At 43.4% G+C, this 16,311-nt stretch overlaps 3 protein-coding genes across 3 annotated transcripts; 1 reads left to right on the forward strand and 2 right to left on the reverse strand.

The window, feature by feature from the left end:
- Positions 1 to 1,028: 1,028 nt before the first annotated feature.
- On the reverse strand, positions 1,029 to 4,341 carry LOC118408792 (left-right determination factor 1-like). The gene is made up of 4 exons (XM_035809653.1): positions 3,453 to 4,341; positions 2,942 to 3,188; positions 2,489 to 2,725; positions 1,029 to 2,207 (listed from the first exon to the last, which is right to left on the reverse strand). The coding sequence occupies exons 1-4, from the start codon at positions 3,733 to 3,735 to the stop codon at positions 1,883 to 1,885; spliced, it is 1,092 nt and encodes a 363-aa protein (XP_035665546.1). The 5' UTR covers positions 3,736 to 4,341; the 3' UTR covers positions 1,029 to 1,882.
- A 2,933-nt stretch (positions 4,342 to 7,274) lies between these two features.
- On the forward strand, positions 7,275 to 9,811 carry LOC118408791 (univin-like). Its single transcript, XM_035809652.1, has 2 exons — positions 7,275 to 7,990; positions 8,431 to 9,811. The coding sequence occupies exons 1-2, from the start codon at positions 7,693 to 7,695 to the stop codon at positions 9,237 to 9,239; spliced, it is 1,107 nt and encodes a 368-aa protein (XP_035665545.1). The 5' UTR covers positions 7,275 to 7,692; the 3' UTR covers positions 9,240 to 9,811.
- A 1,775-nt stretch (positions 9,812 to 11,586) lies between these two features.
- LOC118408777 lies at positions 11,587 to 15,278 on the reverse strand. Its single transcript, XM_035809638.1, has 3 exons — positions 14,985 to 15,278; positions 14,046 to 14,153; positions 11,587 to 12,426 (listed from the first exon to the last, which is right to left on the reverse strand). Exons 1-3 carry the CDS (start codon positions 15,142 to 15,144, stop codon positions 12,209 to 12,211), a joined length of 486 nt encoding a protein of 161 aa, XP_035665531.1. The 5' UTR covers positions 15,145 to 15,278; the 3' UTR covers positions 11,587 to 12,208.
- Positions 15,279 to 16,311: the final 1,033 nt, after the last annotated feature.

Here is a 16,311-nt window from a genome sequence, read left to right on the forward strand (position 1 = left end):
GTCTCCTATTACACTATCTTCCATATCACATCCTGCCGCTACAATCTTTTTAGACACATACTAGGACAAACAAACATACAGACCAAAAAAAAGTACCTCCCTTTTGACGGAGGTAACATTTCCAGCAAATCTGCTGTATCTGTCTACATTATTTTACTGAACATCTTTTAGTTTTTCTTTATGTGAACAATCTTGTGGAAACTAGAGGGCCCGATACTTAGGTCACTTTTTCCATCATAAAAGCTTTTTACCCACAAAAACTCGTGACCATCCAAAACAAGAATTCGAAGACCTCATATCTCCACGAAATAACTAATAAGTCTGATTATGTAACTGATTTCCACAGTTACATAATCTATGCTTGGCTATGTACATATTTAGATAACTTACACAGTGTCACAATGTTGATTCTAGTATGATAACATTTTGTTAAATGTGTTGAACTTGTTCTTTTTTTTTAATTTCAGATTTTAATTAAGACAAAGTTTTCACAAATAGAATCGTTAGATTGAAGATCCTTGACGAGTTTCAGTCATCTTCTGTCAATTGAAATGACAAGTTTCTAATTAGTGACAAAACTTTTACAAAGATGGCTAGAATTATTAAGAATATGAATTGAACAAGCTGCCAGTGGGCCCAAATTTGCACCACTCCTTCCTCACATTAATGGCTATCTGGCCCAAAACATTAAGGCTATATATAGCATTTCCAGGGCCAAAGTTACTAAAACAGGAAGTATAGCTGCGGTACCAAGGTCAATCACAAGGAGGCCAAATTTGAAGTTTACCATTGCGCTAACCCATGCACCAAATTCCATCACGCAATACGTTCTTTGGATATATCATATACTGTCAGAAATTCACATCGCACACACTCATGCGCATGCACACTCGCACACACACACATGCCATGTAGAAATATAATGCATCAAATTTTATGGACGTAACATTGTTATATGTTTTAAATAAAGATACGCACAATGCCTCACACATGAACACCTACGCACAAGTAACACAGTACAATTGATGTAAACTTCAAAATACTTTATTTTTACTCCAAAATCACTCCTTACAAAGAAGCATAAATTCTTAAATCTCAGCATCTGAAGGATAGGAACACTAAATCATGCTTGTCTCATGTGCTTCAAAAATATATGTTTTCTGTAATTACAATATTTACATCACGTTTTCTTTCGGTAACAAGTAAGTATACCCCTTCCTTGCCTATGCAGGTCTATGTACAAAGTGGTTCGATCGGACGCAACAGTTGGAGGTGCTATAGCAATAGAGCATTCGTGGTTTTAAGTTTGTAAAAGAAGCTTACTTATTCAGGAAATGTACAATTGCAATCATATACAGTGGTACACAATTAGTAAAGATTTGTAATACTGAGAACACATGCCTAACGTTACGGGCAGAGGGCCCAATACACATCCCTATGGGTACCCACTCCAGGGGTCCCGCCTCATTGACTGTTTACCGCTTAGCATGTCTATTAGGTGAGAACAGGGTGTTATCACCACAGATGCCCAATACACATCCACAAGACTTGCGGCTACAGGCCATCAAAAATGCTTTGCAACAGTTTCTGAGTCAGAATAAGGTTTCACTGCGATTTTACCAATATAATAATGTATCAGTAAGTGATGACTTTGTATAGTCTTTTACAAGACGTTGGTCTTTAGTTTGTTTGACAACCCAATACACATCCAGGACGGATGTGTATTGCCCCAGCATCTATTACCACAGCACACAATAACGTTAGTCCAGATCATCTCGGATATATACACTCCATAAATACTCATTATGCCACACGAAACGGGCTTCTAGCTTTTTAACACCGGCATTTGCACAGTCATCGTTGTTGAAAGACTTTCGAGTTTTTACTGTGTGCACGCACACTGTTCTACGATCATGTTGGGAAAGTCTGCTACCTCTATCTCCGTCTTGTCGCCCCTGCTGACGAGGTACATGACGGGGAGGGGTGCCGTCCTCACCACCCCGCACGTCTGCTGCAGCTGCTCGGGGTCGTTGTGCATGTACCACCGCGCGCGCTTCGGGCAGCCGCCGCCGCACTGGAAGGCGTCGTAGCCGCGGGGCTCCAGGATGAACTGCTCGGCGAACGGCAGGTCGGTGAAGTCGATGTAGTTCTCGGAGCGACAGCAGCGGTTGCTTCTGCTGGGAAGGTCCTCACAGTTGCGTGCACCACTGGAGAATTAAAAAAAGAGCAAAACTCATGAATTTCCACCTCGCAGTAAATTTTGGTTTCCACAAATATATATACGTACGGACTCACTGTACACTAGAAATCCTACGCGCTAACCATTTTCAACGTTTGACAAAGCACTTAACTCAAAACTCTAATGTCCAATAAAAAAAGTCACTGCTACTTCTTTGACTTGAAGACAAAGCAACTTTTACGTGCCAAGAAAACCGAAAGTGTTAGACATTCAAAAGGAATAGTACAAAACACAGAAAGCGATGCCTACCTGGCGTCAGTCGAGTTCTCGGTGTACATGATGAGCTCGGGCCGGCGCTCGTTCTCCTCGGGAAGCTCCTGGGTGGCGAACTCGACCATCTTGGCGACGCGTGCCGGGTACCTGCCGGGGGCGGCCCCCTCGATCCACAGCTCCAGCCCGTGGTTCCCGCTGGGGTTCACCTGCCACTCACGCACCGCCGCAGACACGTCAAACACCTCCCAGCCAGAACCGTTCACGGGGATGAGTCTGAGAACAGTCACAAAACAGAAGAAACATTTAGTACGGAAGACATAACGCAATAGAGGATGGGAATAAGCGTCACAGAAAAAAAAGGAACATTTTACAAGGCGTACACGAAAAAAAGATCGCAAATCAAAGTTCTACATCTACAAAGTATATTCATAACCTTGAGTTCAGATGAAATCAGAAATGTCATAAAACCATAATGGGACTGTGTCTTACCTGGAGTCGAGCAGCCTGTTAGCGGACCCCTCCTCCCCCGTGGCCAGCACCTGGTACACGGACACGCGGGCGGCGTTGACGGCACGAGGGTGCGCCCGCAGCCGCTTGTGGTGAGAGAAGTTGGGCAGGCGCTTGAACACCCTGAGCTCGGCGGACTTGAGCACCGTCTCCTCCGTCAGCCGCTCGGCCACGTTGAAGTGGAAGGTGAGCCGGGTGGTCTCCGTGTACACAACGTCTCCCACGATTCCTGAGACAAAGGACGGAGGCAAATCCGATTGAGTAAAAGTGATTCTCAACACTCCAGAACATCTATTCCAACAATATTTTCGTCGTAATACAAAGACGAAAGTCAAATTACAACGCTTATAACTTTCTTAGGAACACGAAGAAAAAATATACTACAAAGCTTACGTAACAGCAGCTGGAATGCAGATTTTGTATTTTACAAGGTTGTAAAGAGAAAATAAAGGATTGAAAACTAAGTGTAGAACGTAAAGTTGTGTTTTCTTACCTGGATTTTTGTGAACGGTGCGGAGCAGAGTAGCCAGGCTGGCTTCCCTCTTCCTGCGACGGCTGGCCGGGGCCTGGTGTAGGGCCTGGTGAAGCTTCAGCATGGACTCGTACTTGGCTCGGATGTGCGCTGGCACCTCCACGTCCCTCTTGCTCACGGTCAGAGTCGGGAAGTTCTCGCCCCCGAGCCTGTCCAGCAAGGCTCTCCTGACGTGGTCCGCCGAGAACGCCAAGGCGCTGGCCAGAACACACGAGAACAGCGCACAAACTAGAACAGGTTTCATCGTAGTAGTGGTGGTATAACAGCTACCAAATGTCGAAACAGTCGCAAAGCAAAGAGCGGGAGCCGGTAAGATGCGATGTTGCTGCGAAGGTTTCGTCTGACGAAATGGGTGATGAATAATTATGCCTTAGACTTTTTATACCGAGAACCAGCCAGTCGTCTAGTGGCTCTCCACGACCCGCTAATAAACCGTCTGTCTCTTTGATTGAGGTGATGAGCCGTCCCACCGCCTTCCGCAGTCACCGCACCTTTTCATCCTAATCATTCCGTCTGAGTAGTACTTGCTGTGTACAAAATAACCTCCATTGTCTGGCTTCGGCCCCTGTCGTGTTTGTCTACACCTTTGACATTCAAAATAGGGGACTGGCGAAGTAAACCGAAGTGAAATCGCACCCGATCCACCAAAAGAATACGACTAATAAAAGCATGAATGACAAACTAATGGGACTTTTGTTTCACCGACTCATTGGGAGGTTCTGAGCCCCTAATTAAGATGTCCCTGTCCTGCTCATGTCGGATGCACCACTCTGTCGGGGTCCCCTGGTACAAATTTTCAGCCGTAATTAACCATTGAAGACTTTGAATACCAAAAGATCTTGTCTCACACCTAACTCAGAATAATAGCACAAATATGGATTTGCCCTAAACTGATGCATTGTTGTGGCATGTGTATTGGAATCTTTGCAAAAAGAATATGACCAAAAGACGCCATGTATCTCTATGCTTATATGGGTGCTGGAGAATAACCGTCAATCTTTATCAAAATCTATCTCAAAATCCCTTTAAATCCAGAGAAAACAAGATACGAAACCAGAAACGCGGGTAATTTCAATTTCAGTTTAGAGAGGCTATCGATACAGATAAACTCTGTCGCGACAAAGTGGGCCAAAGGACAAGTGTGCAAATATGACATCTTTTTTCGCAATTTGGTCTTAGTTAATAATGCGGACCACTAACAGTCACTGGTAAATACCAAGCGAATAAAATAGTCTTTAGAAATATTCATTTCTATTAAACCGCATATCGAATTTCCCAATCCATTTTTCAACTCCCATGGCTATGACATATTTTGTTTTTGTTGGTTGATATCTTGACACTGTCTAAAGTGCCTTTTTTAATCCAAGAAATTTCAATATGCTTTATAAGAAATCGGGCCAAATGCTGTTAAACTTCAAGTGCCGTTGCACAACTCTAAATCTTTTTCAGGAATTCTAACTATGCAATTTCATCAGTTTTTCGGAGCGGACGAGTTTCGTTCACATATAAAATCGAATATTTCATCGCTACTACATGTGTGTTGTTGACCTGTTCTTTTTTTAGAACGTGGCTTGGCTTGGTTTGGAGAACCACAGCCAAGCCAAGCCAAACCCGCTTGGTTCCATTGTCATAACGCTTGGCGAGCCTAAATATGGACCAAGCCACGCCGAACTTTACTTTCCCTTTGTTTGGTGGCTTGGCGTGGCTGGAAAACAACAATACACCCAAGCCAACTCTCACTTTCAATATGTGTATTAGTATACGGCAATACGAACATGTACACTTTTTGTACGGCGTTGACTTTTTCTGCGTAAGAGTAAGACAACTTCAGATCGGCGGTCTCTTGATTATAAAAGTTGATCAGTGTTACTACGGCGGCATTGCTCTAAGTTACTTCAATGCAATTCTTTGCAATTTGCATGACTTGCTGTCTACATCTTATTGATCAAAGGCAAACCCTTCACTCTAACAAAGTTCGTTGTAAAATTGTCTTACTTCTCTTCCTACATTATGTCGTTCGCTCCAACTTTGATGTCTACTCCTTTGATCAAAATGTCTTTTTGAGCCAGCGACAAAAAGAAGTTGTCTGATTTCAGTGGTAATGTTGGTCTGTTTTCATATTCGGTTCCAAGTAGTTTTACCTAAACCGTGCTTTGTAGTTTGTTGTGAAGTTTTAGGAAAGATTGTTTACTTTGTTTGCTGTAAAGAAATTACGCAAACATATAACGACACCAACCACATGATAGACAAGGATTCTATATTCTTGATTTGTATACCCAACACACACATCCGCACAAACACATATAGTGTTCAACTTCCGAGAAATGCAAACTGTTTCAACATTAGACTTTGCCGGTACAATTAGCTTTGTGTTTTTGGAGAGATAAGTATTTTCTTATTTCTGCCAAAGCAGAACGGTAATACACATTACTAAACAGCTGTGAACATCTGTTAGTTTTTGTGAACAAAGTTTTTGAGGAATACACATTTTCCTGTTGACACAATGCGAGGTTTCATTGCGCCAGGTTGACTTACATAATGACCAAAACCGACAACCGATACGGTGCGACAAAGGCGTCCCATTGCAGTGTGTTACTAACATGTTTTGTCTTCTCTCCATAATCCGACTGCTCCGTTAAGCTTTTCGCACGTTTCTCTGTTTGCTTTGACGTGCTAAGCAGGTAAATCTGTGACGATCGGGAAGCCTGAGAACCACAGGCGGGGAGAGGGGCCGCTTGGGCCGCCAACAATTCCGCGTCGTTTCCTTACTCAAAAGCTTGGGTCTGATACATACGTGCCAGACTGATACATGCATTAACATGACATACCGCGTCAGTTTGATCCCAGACAAGCCAAGCCGCGTACGTTTGAGAACTATTTTTAAAAAAGGACGCGGCTTGGGAAAAACTGAATTCACACACACCAAAATTAGTTTGGCTTCCGATCCAATATAGTTTGGTTAGCGCCCGCCCTAGGACTCGACACGTTTCTCCAACAGTTGTACTTGTGTGTTTATTTTTACCTTTGTCTTGTACACCATGGATAACGGGATAGACGCGCCCTTTATCGCTGTGAATTTGTAGGACAATTAGTGGATTACAGGGCCCCGCCGTGTGGATCATGGTCTCAGACATAACTTCCTGGTCAGACCGTGTGAAACACTTCGCAAAATAACTAACTCTCCGAAAATAGAAGATTTTTTGATACCACGCTGTTCTTCCGAAAAAATAAAAACATACTGAAAAGCGTCAACGATTCGCATGCATTATCGGTTTAGATACGTGACGTCTACTGTTTAGTATTGGATTATCCTTTTAAATTGACTAATATCACGGGCTTTGCGTATAGTCAGCATTTTCGATTTCCGATATCCCAATCTCATCCTTACGCCAGTCGGGTGGTCTATCTCGTGTGCCCCACGGTGTCTGCGCACCGAGGCTATGAAACTGATCCCTTGGATTAACTAGGCTTCTCGTATTTGCCGCTTGGGACTGATAATAAATATGGTTAGATACAATCTGATCTAGGAAGACGCCAGGACACGGCTTGGAAAACACGCCCTAAAGGCTAAACAAAAAGCAGCGTAATGTTTCTTCCTTATTTTGCAGAAGCATTTATTTTTCCGTTATTCTTGGACAACATTCATTGGCATAAAACGAACATATGTCTCCATTTTATTCAGTGGGTACTAGTTTTACTTACTTCACAAGACAATGTTGTCTGTTATAACATAAGGTTGGGTTCTTAGAGCCATTCAATTCTTGTAAGGATGCGGCCACTGCTTTTACTTTTTCGGTACGTCTCGGTCTTTGATCAGCGTGGCTGTCTCACCTGTTGTCTGAGACGGGCGGGTGTGTATTGCGGGAAGCCAGCCCCTTTGTTCCCGTTCGCCCGGTCCCACCGATCAACGGGCGGTCATTGTTTTTTCTCCTCTGGTAGTTGATTACCACCAACATCATATGCATATGAATGCGCACGTCCATATGATAAACACGGCCGACGTTTAATTATTCCTGTCCCGAAGAGTGGCGCAAATTGGGCTATCGGCCGGAGGGGGGCTCAAAGCGGTGCTCATAAATATCGTAGTCGGGACTTAGATTAAATCTTGATGCCTGGCAAAACAGACCATCAGTTTGTCGAGTGATAGCGAAGTGAACACACCTCTCTTGCGATTCCCTCACAAGTCCTTATCCACTACACCATGAGAGTTGGAGTTCTCTTTTTCGTCACCGTAGTGACGACTCTCCTGACGGGAGGGTTGGTGAGCGGTGAAGCTGGCCCAGACCCGAGGATAGCCAAGCTGGAGTCGGCGATGCTGCGTGCCCTGGGGATGACGCACAGACCGCGGCCCCGGAGAGGAGCGACGGTCCCGAGGCACATGCTGGAGCTGTACGGGCGGCAGGAGAAGCTGCGGGCCCAGCCGGCGGGACAGCCGTCAGACTGTCAGTTCCCAGACGTCACCGTACCGGGAAACATCGTCAGGAACTTCAAGGGCAAATGTAGGTATCATTTCTATATTCTTAAAACATTTTTTATTATTATTTGGCGTACAGACATTTTATCGTTTACGTGTACTGTTGATGATTGTTTGGCTTGGCGTCATGTTTGGCGTCATGTAACGGCACAAGAGATATGATTCGATTGTACGTAATATTGTTATTGAGTGTAATTTCTGTGCAAGGTTTATCATTTCCGTTATATATCAATATCAAGTACGAACTCGGTGTCTCATGGAACTATTTGAGTGCGTGTGGATGGGGGCGTTTTCTGTGTTTTAATTTTTATAACAGCAATATTCCGACCGATCCAGTTAGAGCCCAGGTAGCCTTTATTCCTTGGTGAACGTAGCATATCACTATCCAGTGTATCCACTGTCTATTTGCTTTCACATGAGATGTTTTTGCACCTTTATTAAATTATGTTCATCATTTCTTTATAGATCACGACACCGTCGACCTTTCCCCGACGGCCTGCTCCAGTCAGGGCGTGACGTACTCCGTGTCTGCCGTCGCCGCGGAGGAGTTCGTCCGTTCCGCCGAGCTCAGGGTGCACGTCCCCGACGACCCGCGGGTTTGGTCCGCGGCTCAGGCGTACACCGTCAGCGTCTACCGTGTGCTGCGGCCCGCTGAAGTCGGCAGCGCGGACAACTTGGAGCTGCTGCAGGCCCACGTCATCACGCCTTTCGACAGAGACGACGTGAAGGCCTTCAACATCGTGAGCGCCGTGCAACGCTGGCAGAGACGGGGTGAGGACAACCACGGCCTGCTGGTGTCGGTGGAGGCGGTGCCGGCAGAGGACGGTACCAGGCTAGACTCCTGCCCACACTTCAGCCTGACAGACATGGAACTGTTCGTCATCTCCACGGACATGCAGCAGTGCAGGAGCCGGGACAAGCGGTCCGCACGGGCGGTAGACTCCCCCAGCGGTCCCGGCAACATCTGCAAACGGAGGAAGCTGTACATCAGGTTCAAGGACGTCGGCTGGGACGACTGGATCATCGCTCCTCAGGGCTACATGGCGTACCACTGCAGCGGTGAGTGCCCCTTCCCGCTCAACGAGCACTTGAACGGCACCAACCACGCCGTCATACAGACGCTGGTGAACTCTCTCACCCCCGACTCGGTACCCCCGGCCTGCTGTGCGCCGACCAAGTGGTCGTCCATCTCCATGTTGTACTTCGACAACAACGGAGACGTCGTCTTGAGACAGTACGAGGACATGGTCGTAGACGGCTGCGGCTGTAGGTGAAGAAAGAAAAAAAAGAACTTTGGTTTCAAGCTTGTATTTAAGTCTAAGAAGAGTGTTTCCAGAGCTGTGTATTGTACAGAACGTCCAGCCGAAGGATGTGTATTCCTTATTTGTGAAAATCTGATGGGGTGACAAACAGCACAATAGGGGAAAATGGATGTGTCTGGGTAGCTGATGACCAATTACGCCATTATAGCCCCACGGTGGTCTACAAAATTGACACGAGTGTAACCGATACTTGCTCAAAATTCGCCATTTTTCTTGTCACAAAAAAACAAACAATTCCCCATTTTTTTCACAAAGTATTTTGAATCCTCTGACTGTTCGTGTAAGGTATAAAGAGCATAAAGTACTTCCAGTCGACTGCCTGTAAATATTATTGTAACGATTTGTATATATGTAATTTGAGCAGAGTTTTCTATGCAGGGACTGTTGTTTATTTTCCTAAATTCTAAGTTGACAAAGGAGCAAAAATATTTACAATAGCATTGACTAAATGGTGCTGATATGACAAGGTGCCAGTATGGTTGATTGTTTAGAGAGCTATGTCAATAAAACTTCTAACATTTTTACGATGGTCTTTTGTTTCTCGTCTTTCAAGTTACATTTCACATTAAGGTTTATAGACACACGGACTAGTAAGATAAACAAAGTTATCTTGAAGGGATCATGGTCATGAATAAGAAAAACAGAAAAATAACCTTCAATTATTTGTCTCACAACATAACCGTTAACACATTGCGAAATGATAATAATATTCTTAAAATTCGTACTAACGATACCTTCTAATGTCTTGCACAAAAAAGACGCACATTGCAAACTAAAATGGTTCAAAAGTTAGCACTTTAAAATTATCGACAATGATCACGTACTCCGTACTCTCCAAGCAGAGTTTCGACTCAGGCTGTTTTTTGTGGAATTTTTAGGCATTTTCTATTTTGTACCCTCTTCTTGATTAAAGAAAACGGATTCTGTCCCGCGGCCCTGTTAAAACGCCTAAAACACGTCAAAAACAGCCAGAGCCGAACCTCTGCCTAGAGAGAGGTGTTCCGGAGCAGGTCAGATTACGAAAGGTGGTCATTAAGTTGATTCTCGGACTCACGAATCTTTTATACACTCTAAGTTGCGTGCCTTTAGTCATACTTGTGCGTTTAGCAAGATATTTCTATCATAAAGTTCAACTTAGATCGCACCGACGTTCATGCACCCGCGTATAATCGAATCAACATTGGACGTCGATGTTTAGACATCCAGATATTAAGATCTGCCGTCACCGACGAAAGATGCTACTAGTGTCTGAAAGTAAATCACAAAGACATAACCAGTTTGAGTAACTGCTCTTTGGCGAATCAACGCAGCCTTACAAAAATAACCGCAACGATGCCTTATTCAATTCATATCCTTGTCATCTTTCTAATTGTAAAAGTTATATGAAATGAAAATTTGCAATTTCAGAACACAAAAGATCAAATAGTTCTCTAAAACTTCAAATAGCTCTATCTCTAAACTCTTAAAATTTGAAACAAAAATCCCTTTAATGACACAAACCATTGCGGGAACTTTAAGTCCCAACTTTATGCATAAATGCATCTAAGATTTACACACACACACGCACGCACACTCACATACGCACGCACAATGATAGTTACACTCGCCAAGAAGGTTATATATATGTTTTCGTTAAATCGTTAGCGTTTGACTGTATGTCAGTACGATGACTCAAGAGTGTCTTGATATTGGTTAGGTTAGCCCTTTTCGTGTATGATTACATTTTGGACCCCCTAGCGGTACTTTAACGGTTTTGATACCTCTTGTTATCTCAGGAAAAATGAAGATATAGTTTTGGGTGTGTCTGTCTGTCTGTGTTTCCGGATATTTGTGGGCAGCATATAATAATATGCAATAATATACAATAACTCAAGAACCTCTGGATGGATTGCCATGGTATTTGGTATGTTGGTAGGTGTTGGAAAAACGAAGGTCAATGTCAATTTTGGGCCCCCTGGTATGTGACCTTGGTAATGCAGCAGAAATTCCTTTTTTTTTTCTTTTGACCTAGATGTGCTATGGTCTTGATTTTTTGGTGGCAGATAGCTTGTGACGTAAGGAATAGGTGGTGTATGTTTGGGTCCCCTAGCAGGTTGCTCTGGAACTGCAGGAGCGTTTTTCTCTAAATCTTCCAAGGAGGATAACTGGACAAGGGAACGATAATTTTAGATGATATTTGGTATGTAGGTAGCTTAGACAGAGGCGTACATAATGAAGTGCAAATTATGCAAAGTGGCACTTAATTTGCATAATTAATGAGGGAAATCTATATTTGTAATGATTGTCATTGTAGGACTCAAATACCTGTCATGTATGTAGTTTGTGGCTGGTAGAACACTACCAGATATCAATTACTAGAAAAGTGATATAATTCTTCTAAATGGTAAATGATGGCACTAGGCTAATGTGACACCTTTATGTGTGGAAGTAGCACTCATATACAGCCAAGTCACTGAACTCAATACAGCAGACACCATCTGTATATAGAAATAAAGAACTATCATCCACATGCTAGCATAAGGCCGTATGGATTCTATCATATGGATGGTATTCTTGTGTCCACCAATTCCCCCATGAAAAGAAACGTGATGTAACTTGTGCAAATCAGCTGCTGTACTGGTCTTTACAGAGAGATCTGAGCAAATAATTAATTCAGAAATTGCCCACAAATTTGAGACAAAGATGAGAATGTATGAATCAGATTCTTACCGAAAAAGATATTGAAACAACACAAAACAAAATAAGCATATTAATCAGTCTAATTTCCTCTCATATGAAAAGTAAAATAAAAACATACAAATTTCTTTTCTTATGAACATGCAGCCAACCCTTTCATTGGTTGAAACACTTAGATTTCCATGCTTTCATTGGTTGAACTGCGCGTAATTTTGTCCTACATACAACATCCGCATTTTTACTGTTCATGCAAAAAAGTCATTCTCTCCGGAGAAGAGATCAATTTCTTGAGTCCCAGGGCTCGGCTTGCTGGTGAGGTTGGACTTCCTGGCAGCATGTCTGAGTTGTCTGCCACTCGTAGACTCTCCTGATGTACCCTGAGAACTGCAGGGACTCGAGGCCCCGTCTGGCAGGGTCCTGGTGTCCGCCCGGTTACCTGCTGGAGTACAGGGTACCTCTTGGTCTGCAAAAGATTTACTGTATGGTAGGTATGGGTAAAAGGTAAAGCTAGTCTTATGTACGGCCCTAGGGGTTAATAAGTGGGTTGTTATCCACATGGTATTGAGGAGCGGGGCCCATCATCTTTTAACTCATCTGCTGAAGTCAGGTAATCTCTAAGCAGATCTTGCGTGGCCAATTAACTCCTCTGCCAGCTACAATCCTTCCCCAGCTTGTGATACTATCTTAGGGTTTACGGAAAAGGCTGGCCTGTCTACCTGGGCTGTCTACCTGGGCTGTCTACCTGGGCTGGCTATCACGTCAGGCTACTTGGACCTACGAAAGCCCATTGGGACAAAAGCTGTTTTAGCAGTAGGGGTTGTTTGTGCTCAGCGAAGAAGCTATGTGTGAAGGATCTGTGCGTTATTATGTGAATGAGCTGTGTGAAGTGGCAGTGTGTGAAGGAGCTGTTTGTGAAGCAGCTGTGTGTGAAGGAGCTGTGTGTGAAGGAGCTGTTTGTGAAGCAACTGTGTTTGAAGGAGCTGTGTATGTTACATAACCCAGAGGTTTTGGGTTTGAATCAGTTGATATGCCACCAATCTTGTGCGCTTGGGAAGGGCTCTTACCACGACTTTCCTCCCTTCACTAGGGTGGAGAAAAGAGTATCTAGCTTTGGTAAGGGCCCTCCCTCAGATAGGGCATAGAACCCACTCTTACGGAAAAGACTAGGGGTCCTTCCTTCCCAGTGTATTAGTGGTTCAAAACTTAAGTCCTATGGCCACACCTGGGGTAATTGCTGTTGTATTGAGGTCACCTTAGTTAGCACCAAATGGCAGCAGTTCCAGACCCTTGCACTTTAGCAACGCTTATTTCAAGCTCCTCACAATTCAATTGTCGATCCTAATGTATGGCACAGAAGCCGGGACCCTGACAGCCACTAAAGAACAGCTCCTGGACACCTTTGACCAACTAGCCACCACTCCAATCAGCCCGATAAGTTGTGTTAACAGCCCTTCCCAAGGGAACAAGATTGGTGGCACATCAACTGATTTGAACCCAGAACCTCTGGGTTATGTAACACACACAATAGCTTCACACATAGCTTCTTCATTGCGCACAAACAACCCCTACTGCTAAAACAGCTTTTGTCCCAATGGGCTTTCGTAGGTCCAAGTAGCCTGACGTGATAGCCAGCCCAGGTAGACAGCCCAGGTAGACAGCCCAGGTAGACAGGCCAGCCTTTTCCGTAAACCCTACTATCTTATGCCACGCAAGATCTGCTTGGAGATTAGACGTTATGTACCCATCATTTTCACACCTGGGTAGAATAAGGTCGTGTGAAGTGCCTTTCCCAAGTGCAAGCGATCGATAGCATGACAAGATTTGAACTTCGGACTTCTGCGCTCTGGGTCAAACACCCAACACAATTAAAAGTCTATCTCTGTCTATAACATTAGTACTGTACTTTTGCATAGTTGCAACTGCAAATTCCTTGTTTCAATATACTCCTACTTTGCATTGTGCCACCATTTGAAGCTACCTGTGTTCATAGCAGCACCTTGTTGGTTAGTCTAGTCCTGAACAACGTTAAATGTAAAATGACCCTGGTGTAATTTGAAAGGAATTGATCCGCCCTGTTTTTACCTTGTGGCATTGGTGATGTAATCTTCTGCACTTTGTTGAATTGCTGATTTTCCAGTGGGGTAGATTTTGGTGTTGCAAACTTTGGTGTGCACGGGACAGACCTCATACCTAAAAGTGGTGATTAAAAACAAAGAATGTTAAAGGTTCAGTATCTGTATCTCAGTACTTTTTGCAGCACTCCATAACCCTCTTTAATGGCATTTCCATAATGCAAATTTTTGCAATTCAATCATTGCTTTATTTGGCAGGACTTGGTCATGAATACCGGGGTAATAATGATGGAAATTGATGGGCGCACAGTTTTGCGAGGGGGGGATAACATTAACGTTATAACAACAGCTTTTACTGTAAGTGCTTTCAGGGCTCGAAATGCCACCTGCATGTGCAGGTAAAATTGGAGCTGTGCAGGTATTTCTGGTGTCTACCTGCACCTAACCTGCACTGGTCCATGTACTGGGTTTTGTACATAAATGTCCTATGATGTGGATTGTTATTAGCTGCATTGTTACCACCTATAAAGTATAAAGAAGAAATAGCAATGGTTCCTGAACACTTTTGTTGACGATCCATACCTTATAAATTCAGAGTGGTGCATGTAAAATTTGTCTGGTGCAGGTAATTTTTTATGTAATCTGCAATACTCACATAACTGCTGACACACACAAAGACAAACAAACACACCAACTGATTAGTAAACAGAACCTCCATTGTTTTGTTTTTTTTACGGATAAAGTTGGTACAGAATGAATCTAAACTGCATGGCAAGAACTTGTTGGGACCATACTATAAGCAGCGATACCTAGCTGCAGTGTGGATTAGTGCAAAAACCGGTCACCTAAACGTCGTCTATGATTGTTAATTGTACAATAACATCACGCTACAACAATAACTTGATTGCTTGTGAATGAAAGAAAAAATGCTACAACTAAATCTACGCACGTGGAATCGCAAAAGGACTGTCCAGTGGATCTGGAACCTTCCTACGCAGGTGGTCAACATCAGGCACATGTCTGGACGGGGGCACAGCTTTGGTCATCAAAAATGGTGAACATGGCACGTAGTGGAAGGGCGAACTGGCACACTCCTCGCTTGCCATCATCCAATTTCAGAAGATTCTCCTAAGACAGTCTTTTAAGGACCGCGCTTTAAGTAAAATACAAGAAATCGCGAGTCAATTTCGTCCCAGTATGTGTGCAACATTGATCTAATCAAATCTAAAACTTTTGGCCAATCGTTGAGCATTTAACATTTTTTTCTAGCCAATCAGTAAGGAGATAACAAATTTTCCCGATTTAGCCTAGCATCACATCCGGATCCTGTCAGTTGCATGCTGGGAAATTCTATCTTCATTAACTTTAAGCCAATCGCTGAGTATTTAACATTATTTCCCAGCCAATCAGGAAGAAGATAACACCCAGCTCCTGTCTGTTGCATGCTGGGAAGCTTCACTTTCCCGGGCCTTGTTCGAAATTTTTTCTTCGGGAGGACATTATTACATTATTACACAGACTGGCTGCTTTTGGGGATTTCAGGTACTTTTGACAGAAATGTTGACAATCAGACGGTGTTGTTTATCTTTAGGATCACCATAAAGGCGTAAGAATTTCTGTATGGTTGCAAACTAGGGAATATTTTTTATCCTTGGCGTGGATTGTTTTGGTTGCCATTTTTCCCGCCATCACTCAGTTGCTCTGATGTTTTTCTCTGTCCCTTCCTTAGTCCATACTTGTGGTTGTGTGACCTTTGATGATTAGTTGATATATGGATATCTGACCAAATGAAAATCACCACGGTATATGCTTGAGGTTATATTTTTATTGATATCAAAACATCCACTTTAAATATCAGTTTGTTTGTTTGTTTGTCATGGTGTCGTCCGCTGCGAGTTAGGTGAATATTGCTGAATAGCTTATTGCTGTAACGCTTAGTTCACCTTTATCCACAGGGTAACCTATATTCGTTGTGTTTACCAACTCGGTATTAAGGTTTATCAAGCTGGACGGACAGTGGTTTCAAGTTGTAATATGTTTAAAATATTGTAGTTTGACACTCTCGTCTGTCGACTTAATATCCCTAAATACCCAGCTCTGACAACAACGGATATAGGGTACCCCACGGAAAAAAGTGAACTAGCGTTATATGTACAAAGAGGTTTGATATAGGGAGACCCTATACAACTCAACTTGGGTCTCCCTTATTTGTTTAATATGTACCTTTGACCCACAATTCACTGATGCCTGCACATGTGTACATCAGGGGTGCAAAG

The sequence above is a fragment of the Branchiostoma floridae genome, unplaced genomic scaffold (assembly GCF_000003815.2).
Source record: "Branchiostoma floridae strain S238N-H82 unplaced genomic scaffold, Bfl_VNyyK Sc7u5tJ_408, whole genome shotgun sequence".
Classification (NCBI taxonomy): domain Eukaryota; kingdom Metazoa; phylum Chordata; class Leptocardii; order Amphioxiformes; family Branchiostomatidae; genus Branchiostoma; species Branchiostoma floridae.